Source organism: Filicampus tigris, chromosome 19 (assembly GCF_054856515.1).
Source record: "Filicampus tigris isolate MCC_2025a chromosome 19, RoL_Ftig_1.0, whole genome shotgun sequence".
NCBI classification, from domain to species: Eukaryota; Metazoa; Chordata; class Actinopteri; order Syngnathiformes; family Syngnathidae; genus Filicampus; species Filicampus tigris.
Genome location: NC_141235.1, coordinates 9,740,159 through 9,751,947, shown reverse-complemented (window position 1 = coordinate 9,751,947; position 11,789 = coordinate 9,740,159). Strand labels below are relative to the sequence as shown.

The following is an 11,789-nucleotide window of genomic DNA, read 5'->3' as shown; positions in this document are numbered from 1 at the left end:
ATCACATTGCACGAGAAGCTGTCGTGTTTTGTCATGAATTTAATCTGGACATAAATATATTACTGTAAATACAATTAAATAATATAATATTTCTTTTAAACCATGATTACAATATACTTGCAGATAGCATACATCCATAACAAGTACCAGTCAATCAGAACACACAAGTGTTTAAAACATGTAAGAGGAGTTTGGTATGGCCTCCCTCCAATGTCCATTTTATCTGCCATATCCCTGGGGGTCATTTGCATTCTTGGATTTTTCTTTTCCACTCGTTTTGCTGATGTGATATAAAGTGTTGGCCAGGTTTTGGACGTGGCAGGTGCCCAACTTGCATCCAGGATGGGGCGCGCGCCTCTGACGACTTGGTCTTACCGCCAAGCTGTTGGAAAAATGAGGAAAGGCATGAATATAATGTAAAAAGAAAAAAATAACAACAATAATAATAAAATACACATTAAATACCAAATTTGTTCTGCATTCAAAAAAAATCTGCAAACTGCTATAAAGCCAGTTTATCTATTCAAGTGTGGGGGGAACCCACATTTAAACTGGCCAACTATGCAATTCTAAAAGAATAACAATAAAAATGTTGTAAAAAGCACAAACACAATTAAGCCACACGTGCTCATATATACACATCATTTCATCATGAAAACTGTAACGGTTAGCCATCCATGTTGTAGTGGGTTATAATTACAAGTAACTGAGCATATTTTTAATACAAAACTGTGCACAAGTCAGCCATTAGATTTGTTGTTCAAGCAATACGGCCGCAAAGTTCAATTTTGTCTCAGTTGCCACAAATAAATCTGAGTAAACAGCTGCCTTAAGTGACAATTTTTTACCCTTAACTTTAATCACACGCACGCAACTAGCTTTGCTAAAACAAAATACAGTAGAATGAAATAAAATCCCGTCGTTGTTTCCGCTGACACCTGTAACATGACAATGGCAATGAAGCAACTCTAATAATGACATGAGACTGTTGCACAGTACCGGGCGCCTGTAACTGTCTAGTGTCTACTGTAGCAGTGGTTCTCACACTTTTTGCACCAACTGAAAAAAAATGCTTGTCTCTCAAAGTACCGACCATCATTAAAATACAATAACGTACTAAATTTGACCTAAATAAATGTTAGAAAAAAACAGTTCAATTGAACTGTCCTTAACAAATGCACTTTATTGGATGAAAAAAAAAAGTTAAAGCCACATAATATAATGTAACATTATGCACAATTTAAGCAATTCAGAATGTAGTGTAGAATGACACTAGGAATCCTTCCCATTTATTTAATACCTGCGTTTGATTGCACCCATGTCTAGATGTTGGTCTCTTGAGCGAAAAGGGACAATCTTCAGGAATGGAATCTGCTGCTTCTGTGCCTCCTCTGACCTTTCCAACCCTGGTGCCTCGACCGTGTCCACCGCGATGGAGGTGTCTTTGTCTAAGCTGTGATTGAGACAAAATGAGGTATACATTAATTAAAAAAAAAAAGATAAAGCATGTCAAGTGTGCAGGTGTCTTTTTAGTCACCTGAGAGTGGATCTAAGTGGCGAGGCAGTGGTAAAAGGTACAGCCAGTAGCAGCAAAACAGCTATCTCCATACCGCAGTGCTCTGTGGTAGGGAAACAATTGAGTGAAGTTATTTATGCTCAGTAATTATTTTCCAAAAGTGTACGGCTGGATGAAACTTACCACCAAGAAAATGGATAAATCCGCTGTTGCTTTTGGCGTGAACCATCAATCCAGAGGTGGTGGTGTTGTCGCTTTATGATTGTCAAGTCGCCAAGTCTGTCATGCTTTCGCCCCTCAAGGCTTTTTATAAGGTGAAAGGGTGAAGGAGGTGTGTCTGGAGTCTGGACTGTAGTCACGGTCACTCTAGGCCAACTCCCATGCTCGTCATCTGTTGACATTCAGGGGTTTACGTCCTAATTTATTGCATGGGTTAATGTCAACAACCTTTTAGTAACAGCCAGAGCATGTGATGATACTCATAGTGACCTTGTCCCTTGTTTGATGTTTACATTGATTCTAATGCCCCCCCTCCCCTTTCCCCCTATATACATCTCCCTTCCCCCCTTTTCCTCCACATCCTCCTCCATCCCACCGCTCTCAGTCCACTTGCTGCTGAGCAATTGTTCCACAAATCTTTCTTTCTTTTCCATCACCTGCAGGAAGCTCGGACGAGCCCAAAATAACACCGATTCTGAGCTGCGGGCTTTTCTTTATCGCCCCATTTTTCCTGTGCCTTTTCCCCTTGAGTCACATTTGCCGTCACCGTGTTTATTTCTGAAACGTCCTTCGCTCCCACCGATCCCCACATACAGTGTGAAGAAAAACAACCTCTTGATCTTGCACACCTTTGTCGGACCGTTGTCATTTATGGCATGACAGTGTTCCCGCGCTAATCACAAAAGGATTTGGGGGTCCCAAACGTCATTATACACTTCAGTTTTTCGATGAAGTACCATTTGGACAGAGGTGGGGCCATCAGTATTTGACTGCTTCACAGTTTTTAATAAGATGTGGCAGTATAAGATTAGAAACCATTTTGGACAGCATCTGGCAGGGGCGGGCTCCACAGCCATGTCTCAAGCTTTCTGGCTTCGATTAAAGAGTTCACCTGAGAGTAGACAGTCTTCTGGTAGTTACTGATCAAGTAATATTGCAAGCATTAAAGATGAAAGGACTGACTGGAATTTCACTCAGAACTATATTGACACAGTGTAGTGACCTGGATTTAAAGTATGCATGGCAAGTTTCCTGAAACAGGATCTGTTCTCATTGTGGATAGCGTAAATTATACTACGTGTTGGAGCTTCTCAAACTGGTGCTGAACTGTTAGGGACAGAAAAACTTTCCAGGGGGAAATTTTGCATCTATGCTCCTGACTTTTAGGGCATCCTGTATTGATAATATACACTAAAAAGTCAATACAGTTATAGAATAAAAACCTTCAAGAACTCGTGCAGGATTTACAATCTCTTGGGCTCTGATTGGCCGCTGGTAACATCACGCAATACAACACTTTCATTTTAAGATCTATGTTGGCCCCCCCAAGCTTCTTGTTTAACCAAAGGCTTCTGGGTGTACTAAAGTAGTACTGTACTGTGCTGTATTGTACTGTACTGTAGTACAAGTGTACTAAAGGTGTACAACAGTAACGTATTCCCCACAATAAACAATGGCTCACTGAATCACTTCCTTCACTATTACAACTGTGGTGAAAAAAAAAAAAAATCCCACTTCTCACAACTACCGCAAACTAATAGCAACAGCTCCTAAGATAATTATTGCATATTTGTATTATTCTATTGCACTGGAAGCACTCCAGCATTTCCAATTACTATACTCATTTTCTCTCAGCCTCTTTTCATCTCTCTAGTGCACAACTTCCCTTCGGGAATCTATTGTTTACCTCCACTGTGAGTAGCATCTGGTCGGCCTGTGTCGTCACAGCTCTGAGTCATCGCCCCATCACGAGGTAGCATAATAAGCTCATGTTGTGTGATTAACAATGAATTACGTGTGATTTTTATGAATTCCGTAATTTCCTCGTTTACACGCTGACACATTGAAGCAAGGGAAAGGACTACGTGCCAAAAGAAAGCAAGCCCTCTGCAGCTGACCAGCTCCGGAACTCCACTCCTGCTGCCGGGCGTTAAGAAAAGTGAGCAGTTTACGCATACTTTTGACAAAATCAACGCATGCTGCAATCAATAGAGTTCAGTCAGGTCAATCGGGCAATTTGAGATTCCCTATACACTCTAAAAACAGTTGGGTTAAAAATAACACAATTTGGGGTAACAAATGGACCGATCCACAACTCGGGTCAATTTGACCTAACTTTCTTGGTTGTTTTTGCAGAACACAACCCAAAAAATGGGTAGTTTTGTACATAACAACCCACAAAAAGGGCTGTTTGTGGATCGGTCCATTTTTGACCCAAAATTGTGTTATTTTTAACCCAACCGTTTTTAGAGTGTACTCAAACATGTGAATCCTTAGAGAGTGTTTGTTTTATAATGGCCCCAAAAAATAGAACAATACATCATAAGAAAAAAAAAAAAACCAGGAAATTCCCTGTAGTTTTCCACTTAATGTAACTGACACATGAAGCCAAGGCACACTGTCAAGTTTGACCACTGACCTACATTCCCACCAACAACCACTAGTTGAGTAATCACTGATCGGAAGATTGTAATACAGTACACTGTAATACGCTGCAGTACAATACAGTACACACACACACCAACTTAATGATTTTTCTTGACTGGTTGGTCGGTTGATTGATCGATGGAAATGTAGATGCATAGATGGGAAGACGTATGGAAGGATGGCTGGATTAGGTAGGTAGGTCGGCCAGTCGGTCGGATGGTTGATTGATCGATCATTGGATGGGAAAATAGATAAATGGGCAGACTCATTAATAGATAGCTAGATGGACGGATGATGGATGGATGGCACGTTTGTGTAGAAATTGCATGGATGTACCGAATAGAACCACACATATAAGTCATATTACATAAGTAAGTCGATTGAAGTCTGAAAGAGTCTTTATGGTTGGCGAAGTTCCATCGCAATTTATGGCGTCCCCCTGTGTTATGACAATTGGTCACAATGTCACAGTAAATTAAGTGTTACCAGTATTTGAGTGGAAATCATCCATCAGTGACAACGTTTGTTTCAAAGGTGCCCCAGGGTCATCCATCTCTTTTAACTTTGACTGGTTGATATCCTGCCTCAAGTGTCCCATTCATTTTCAAGAAATATACGTTGGGAGCGCTTGGTGGGGACCCTTCTCCCCCTTTTTTCCCATTTCTCCCTGACGTAGTGTACATCCTGTTGTTGTCAAGCTGTAGCCACCGGTTGGACACTTAAGAGCCTCTTGGCCCTTCCTCTACCCACTGGGCACAGAGTGAGCATCCTGCCAGGAAAGCCTGTCATTCCTACTTATATTATTATCTTCTTTTGGGGCAGTTTTGGGAGCTCTCAAGACACCTTCGTGAGCACGCATGTAAACATCCTCTTGATTTGAGCAAGGCATCGGAAATGAGGTGATGAAGTCCTGTAATGGTTTAAGCAATCATTGAGCAGTATTTTTCCGTACTGAACTTGTTTATTCATTTGTCCCGTTAAGTAGTTGGTCTTTAATGATCGAATCGAATTGTCTTATTGCAAATAATATTGACAAATTGGTGAATTTATTATCCATCCATCCAATTTATTTCTGCTGAAGTCTCACTCCGCTGGTTTTTCAAAAACATTTAAAAAATGACTTGAGCAGGTTTGCTATTAGGCTAACAAAATCCTGCTCTATGAACTAATGTCACGAGACAATTACTGTCATACTTTAAAAGCATGACCCGACGTTTTAAGTGTGGAATAGTCCAAACATTTATTTTTTTTAATTTTGTGAAAATACCGCCATCTGCTGGGAGTTGACCAAAAGCAAAAAAGCACAAACACTGCCCTTCATTTTGCAATCATAGGGCCCATACAAACAAACAATTCCAGATTCTAACCGAGAGCCTGAAAACTGTGAGGCGGATGAGCTAACCGCTAGGTCACCGTGCCGCTCCGTTCTGGAATGCTTTGTTAAATAATGTTCAATGTTAAATAATAGTGTCCTCATTCATTTTTTTTCCTGAGCAGTGCTTTACACATTTAGTACTAGTTACCGTGTCATTATGCAACAGGTAGGTAGGTAGAGAGAGGAGAAAGCAGTTTGAGCCTGCAAACACCTAGAAAAGGTTAGCCGGTCATCACAGAGATATAAACTCGGAGTCCATTAGTGGATTATAAACTCGGTGGCCCCTTCATCTCTCCTGGATTAACAGGAGAGAGAGTGAGAAAGAGGCAGAGAGAGAGAGAGTGAGAGTGGGGAAGTGGAGCTGGAACTGAGCAGAACCCAGCAGAACTCTGCACACTGAGTACGTGGACTAAGAAAAACTGGAGCTTCTGCTGCCGTGACAACGCACCTCCATCATACCGTCCTGTTGCTTCAAAAAAATAAATAAAAAAATAGCCAAGGTAGGTTTAAGCAAACCCCATGTGTAGTGTCTGAATGTGTTATGTGCACTTTAATGTCATATTGAAGTAGTTTTGTCTTTACATCGGGAGTGCATGGCAGCCGTTCGTCAATCCATTAACGCATAATCCCCGCCTCTCGCTGTGATTATTCTGTAACTTCCATTTTAATTATTGGTGCGCGCGGGCAGGAAGCATGGTTGTGGACGTGGAGGGGATTATCCGGCGCATCAGGCACGGGGACGTGAGCGTCGTTCATACCCAGCTGCAGGAATTCAACACAGAGGTAATCGAAACACGCAGACGCTCGTTTTACAGTATGATGATGCCTGTGTGTGGCTGTGTTCCAACAGTATGCCCAGTGTTTCTTCTTTGACGCAGAAGAAAGGAATAGGAGGAAAGTAAGCATCTTTTACAGTACGCATCCGCCTGCTAAACGTCACTCCCCTTTATTAATCACCCCCCCCCCCATCTCTTTCCTGTACGTCATCCAGCCTTCTTTCTCAACCCGTCCGCAGCTATCCTCCACAGTCCATCTCTGATTAGTAATTCTGCTGTATCAGTCGGCCCTGATCCTCTCTGTTTGCATGCTCAGGATAATTGCACCCCGACACATAGCCGTCATCCTGGAGCCTGATAATCTTTTCTACGCTCTGCAGTCACTTGCAGCCTCTGAGAAGCGCTGCGTGAATATCTGTCTTTGATCGGTGTACTGATCTTGTTTCCTTTGTTCTGTCTTCTGCTTCTTTGCTCATGCGGGGTTGGCTGTGTGTCTAAAAGCAAAGAAAACTGGAAGAGGTACAGACATGTAGCATTTAAGAATTTTACCAGTGATTCCCAACCGCTGTACAATAAGAGATCATCAGGCGTGTCGCTCAAAATGATCCAATTTCAGTCAAATGGTCAAAAAAATGATCCAGTTTTTCGAACTACAGGCGTGATAGTGTCTGACAAAACGATTAAATGCCGTTCCACTAGATGGCAAAAGGTGCATTTTGTAATCTGTCTCCACCTGTTGCCATTCATATAACAGAATAATGGATTTGTGTTCAACTAAACCAAGCCAGCTTTTACTTTGATGAAGTAAATTTGTGATTAAATTGAGATAAGAGCCTCAACATTCCCCACTACTGTTAGTCTAGTTTTATTTTTATCCAATGCTGTTCCTTACATTTCACTACAGCACTGCAGCACTGTCACTTAGAGTATTTTTTCCTCTGTACTATGTACAGGCCGAAATGAGTATTTTAGTTCCTCATATTTTTTATGTAGATGTAGGTTGGTGTGTATACACATGTGTATATACACATGTTACTGCGTATATCTACATAGGTTTGATTCTAAATGTTTGCCGTCAATGTTATACATTAATGGCCACATTATGCCGCCGCCCCTGTGTGACCTATATCTTTGCTACTGTAACAATGAAAATTTCCCCACTGTGGGATCAATAAAGGCATTCTTATTCTTATTCTTATTCTTATTTCGGTAAACTTACCTTTTGTGACATGTATGTTGCTGTGGCTTGAAATGTTTCTAATGTAAAACGTGCCTTGACTCAAAACAGGTTGAAAAACTATTCTTGATCATTTTTATATTCTCTAAATTGTTATTGAAAGATAAATTAGAATTTGTACCTATGCACACGTATTTGTAGCTTTCCTAGAATGTAGCCTACTTAACCATTTTCTTCATGTAAAAACACCACTGCTTTAAATAACGGTAATCAGTTGTTTTAATCTTGACATTATTTTACCAGTTCAGGAAGAATAAAGTGAGGGAGAGCACCGATTCCGATTCCGACTGCACTGAGAATGACCAGGAAGACCGAGGTCTCCTCCTCAGACAGGCATGGACCCCACACTCTGCTTGTTGTTGGATGTTGGTGTGAATAATTAGTAAAAAAAAATCCACTTTATTTGTGGTGGATAGGGACCGAGTCAAAACATTTGTCGTTAGTCTTTAACAAGTGTCCTATACTGCTTCATTACTCTTAATGTTTAATGTGTTTTTAGAAATGTAAAAATCATGAATTGGTGTGTTTTGTAGCAAATAGCTAATCGTAGGTTCGATGAAAAAAAGTTAACGGGTTAATTTATGAATAGGCTGGTGTTCACTGTTTGTCTTCAGAGTTTGGCCGTGGTGCTGGTGAGGTTCATAAGAACAGGAATCCCGTGTCATCTGCTGCAAGTTGCTCTGCGAACCCTGAGGATCCTCTCCCGAGATAAGAGGGTCCTGGGACCCTTGGTGACCGACGACGCTCTCCTCACTCTGGCCAAAGTGGCCGGGCTGAGCGCGACTGAACCAAACGACGACATCGGCGAACCTGACTCGGATTTCTACGACAACATCATCTCTTCCCTCGCCCAGGGGCTCAAAACGCCACCGTGTCGCGGGGACCGCGACAGTGATGACAACGACGACGACCTGAATCAAGAGTGCTCGGCCTTTGAGGACGATGCCAAGGCGGACCTCTGCAGCGATCCGGACAGCATCAGCTGGGCCGGCAACCACAAGCCCAGCATTAACCAGGCGCACAGAGGCAGCATCCATCACAAGGAGCTGGAGCAAGGGAGGAAGGACCGCCGAGAGAGCAAAATGGAGGGCGAGGATGAGGAGGAGGACGGTGTGCCGGGAGAGGATGTGCAGAGGAAGGAGGCTTTGAAGGTGTTGTGTAATTTGGTGTACAACAGCACCTGGGCGCAGGAGAGGTTCAGCGCCCTCAGGTGGGATTCCATCTTCACTTTTATTTATTTTTATAAGTCAGCGATGTCAAACTAATAAGTGGTCCACATGTGCCACACAGCTCCTCTCTTGTTCGCTTCCTTGTTTCAGGCTGATCTGCGGCCTCAGAGAGCGTCTCTCCTCCAGCGTCGGTTGCTCGGCTCCCTCCAGTGCTCAGTTCTACGAGTTACGACTCACCTTCCTCGTTACTGCACTGCGACCTGAGCTCAGTGCTCAGCTTCAGCAGGTGACCGAAGCTTTTACTTTTTTGCCCAAGAAATAAAGCCAAACGTAGCCCATCGATGCGTTACATTTGTGATTGTCCAAGTACAGTTTTGTTCCCTATGTTTAAGAACACCCTTAATGTGGCTAAATATTTTTCGAGGCGGGTTTGAAGGGTTGAGAACCACCGCTCGAAAACAACAATGAAGAGACAGGAGTTAGCGTACATTATGAATACAGCAGAGGGAGTTCACTTGTTCTACTTTTAGCTGTCTCTCAATTCCTCCCTCAGGAGGGAGGCGTCTCCATCCTCTCAGCAGCCCTGGAGGGCTGCCTGGAGGTGCAGTGGAAGGAGCAGTACGAGTGCGTGCTGGACCCGGCAGCGCCAGCCATTTCTCTGGAGGCCTCCCAGCGCATCATCGAGATCCTCAAAATCCTTTTCAACGTCACGCACAGATCCCACAGGCAGGCGCCTACTGAGGTGAGTTGGAAACCTGTCAGGGAATTCATGCGCTATTTATCGTCACTTTGTTTTTTAACTTAATTTAGGTCGGATCGAGAGCTGCATTCCTCCTGATTGTTTTATGTGTCAACTTTGGATTCATTCTTTGATTTTTGACTTGGTGTGAACTGCATTGTGTGGTTTAATAATAACAACACATCTATTTTAAGACTAAAATGTTTTTTTTCTTTTTGCTTCCGACCCAGAGGTTTGCGGAGGTCCAACTACTAGAAATATTGAAGTTTTCAATTGTAGGGAGTAAAAATAAAACATTGCCAGAAAATGTTATGTGCAAATAAAGTACAGAGAGTTGAAAAATGGACGCTTAGCATTGTAATGAAGTATTTTTACTTAGTTCCTAACACAACCCACTCAGCAATGTTGATGCGTTTTTCAGGCTGATGCAGCTCTCTACCGCCACCTAGTTGCAATCCTGCGTCTCTGCATGATGCGGAAGTGTGTGATGCCTGAAGACACTGATGAACTGCAAGGGTAAGACCAGTTTCTTTTATCCCCGCTCGCATCTCTTCTAAGAATAAACTACATTCATATGACTACTGTGGTTACAATCACACTCTAATTCAAGAGTGAAGTACTGTACTAGCGACTGTGGTGTACTTTTAGCCAAAGTCCAAAATACTTTGTTTTTTTTGCATAGTCACACCGTCAACCTGTTGTCAGCGCTGCCCCTCCAATGTCTTGATGTTCTCCTGATGGTGCCGCTGGACTCCGACTCGGAGCAGTGTCATGGCGTCAACATGGACTGCGTCCAAATCCTGCTGCTATTTATGGAGAGACGCCTGGAATCGGTAGTCCGTTAATAAAAAATCTGAATACAGGGAGAGTTCGAATCAGAATTCTAGATCAGATAATTTTTCTTGAGTAGGTTTAAGGTTTCTTTTTTTCCCCCTCCTTGTTTTTTAAAAGCCTGATTTTTGCAGTGCAGTGGAGTGTAACGTGACAGTGCTTTTTTTCTTTGAAGGGGGATAAAATCAAAGAGAAACTGACACCGGTCCTCAATCTGCTGACAGAGAGCTGCCGGGCCCACAAAGAAACACGCCACTACATCAGGAAATATGTAATAAGCCTGACAAAATCATGGCAACGGTAACCAAAACACAAATAGTTTGACGAATTATGTCCAACTTCGCAGGTTCTGCCTCCTTTGAGAGATGTTTCCCAGAGGCCGGAGGAAGGCTGCACCGTGAAGAGTCGCCTGATCCGTCTGATGACTCACCTGGACACGGACCTCAAGCACTGTGCCGCTGACCTCATTTTTGTCCTCTGCAAGGAAAATGGTAACTTCCGTCATTGTGGAAAAACACTGCGTGTGCCAGTGTGGAGAATGCAAGCCTGAATCTTCTGAAAGTTTCCATCTTGAAATACTAGGAAGTCAAAAATAAAACAAAATTGGTGCAGAATAACATCCTGTATATAACTTCCTAATTCCTTTCCAGTCAGGCGTTTTGTCAAGTACACAGGCTATGGCAATGCGGCAGGCCTACTGGCCACCAGGGGCCTTTTGGGCGGCCCGACACCCAGAAGCTCCTGCAGCGAAAACCCCTACTCCAGCGACTCGGACTCTGATACCGAGGAATACCGTCGAGTTAAAGACCGAGTCAACCCGGTGACGGGGCGTGTGGAAGCGGAGCTGCCGGACCCCATGGAGGGCATGACCGAGGAGGAGAAGGAGGAGGAGGCCAAGAGGCTCATTAGAATCTTCAACAAGCTGTCCAGGTCTGCATGTAATGTAGTAAATCCCCAATAATTCAAAGGGGATAGGGACGGAGCCCTGACATGCATAGCTAAAATCCATAAGTAATTGATGCTCCTCGAAAAATGGTTTATAATTGCCTACAGATGACAAAAAATGCTGCCAAAGCACTTCTTTCATATTAGGCAGGTCTTTGGCCTGTCTATCGGAAGCGCCTCCTTTTACTTCAACATAGTTCATTGGCACCAATATGCTACAAAATGATGGCAAAGTACTACATTTGTATTACAGTAGAAAGGGCTTTGGCCGGTCTAACAGAAGCTCTTGCACCCACTTCAATAAAATTACTTTTCAACAATATGCCACAAAATGATGCCTAAGCGCTACTTCTATATTTGACAGCATCTTGTGGTGTCTGTGGGCATTTCAGAAAGTGCATAAAAACAGCGAATAACATAGTAACAGACGTTGGTTTTTTGTGGCTTTTGTACATTTTTATTTTTGTTATTTTGTTGCTTTTCAACTTGTTCTCTACTGCTAAGATGCCACAAGACCATTGGCAGATTACAGTAAATCTCCCATTACTGTTTCAA

The 11,789-nt window shown here is 42.8% G+C and overlaps 2 protein-coding genes across 6 annotated transcripts in view; one reads left to right on the top strand and one right to left on the bottom strand.

The window, feature by feature from the left end:
• LOC147129388 (chaperone Ric-8A) overlaps positions 1–11,789 on the top strand; it is a 32,762-nt gene that overhangs the window by 19,580 nt on the left and 1,393 nt on the right. For 2 of the 5 annotated variants that reach the window (XM_086016697.1, XM_086016699.1), the window contains 16 exons: positions 1,327–1,474; positions 3,371–3,488; positions 3,585–3,674; positions 5,845–6,037; positions 6,226–6,320; positions 6,388–6,435; positions 6,815–6,832; positions 7,794–7,883; positions 8,165–8,760; positions 8,870–9,005; positions 9,273–9,461; positions 9,880–9,974; positions 10,141–10,291; positions 10,465–10,560; positions 10,636–10,780; positions 10,940–11,219. In XM_086016697.1, coding sequence (XP_085872823.1) covers positions 6,231–6,320; positions 6,388–6,435; positions 6,815–6,832; positions 7,794–7,883; positions 8,165–8,760; positions 8,870–9,005; positions 9,273–9,461; positions 9,880–9,974; positions 10,141–10,291; positions 10,465–10,560; positions 10,636–10,780; positions 10,940–11,219 — 1,934 coding nt within the window. In that variant the 5' untranslated portion in view covers positions 1,327–1,474; positions 3,371–3,488; positions 3,585–3,674; positions 5,845–6,037; positions 6,226–6,230. Of the gene's footprint in view, positions 1–1,326; positions 1,475–3,370; positions 3,489–3,584; positions 3,675–5,844; positions 6,042–6,225; positions 6,321–6,387; positions 6,436–6,814; positions 6,833–7,793; positions 7,884–8,164; positions 8,761–8,869; positions 9,006–9,272; positions 9,462–9,879; positions 9,975–10,140; positions 10,292–10,464; positions 10,561–10,635; positions 10,781–10,939; positions 11,220–11,789 lie in introns of all 5 variants that reach the window. The other 3 variants (XM_086016700.1, XM_086016701.1, XM_086016698.1) reach the window with 3 other exon arrangements.
• LOC147129389 (uncharacterized) lies at positions 28–1,790 on the bottom strand. The gene is made up of 4 exons (XM_086016712.1): positions 1,700–1,790; positions 1,538–1,619; positions 1,301–1,453; positions 28–382 (listed from the first exon to the last, which is right to left on the bottom strand). The coding sequence occupies exons 1-4, from the start codon at positions 1,743–1,745 to the stop codon at positions 220–222; spliced, it is 444 nt and encodes a 147-aa protein (XP_085872838.1). The 5' UTR covers positions 1,746–1,790; the 3' UTR covers positions 28–219.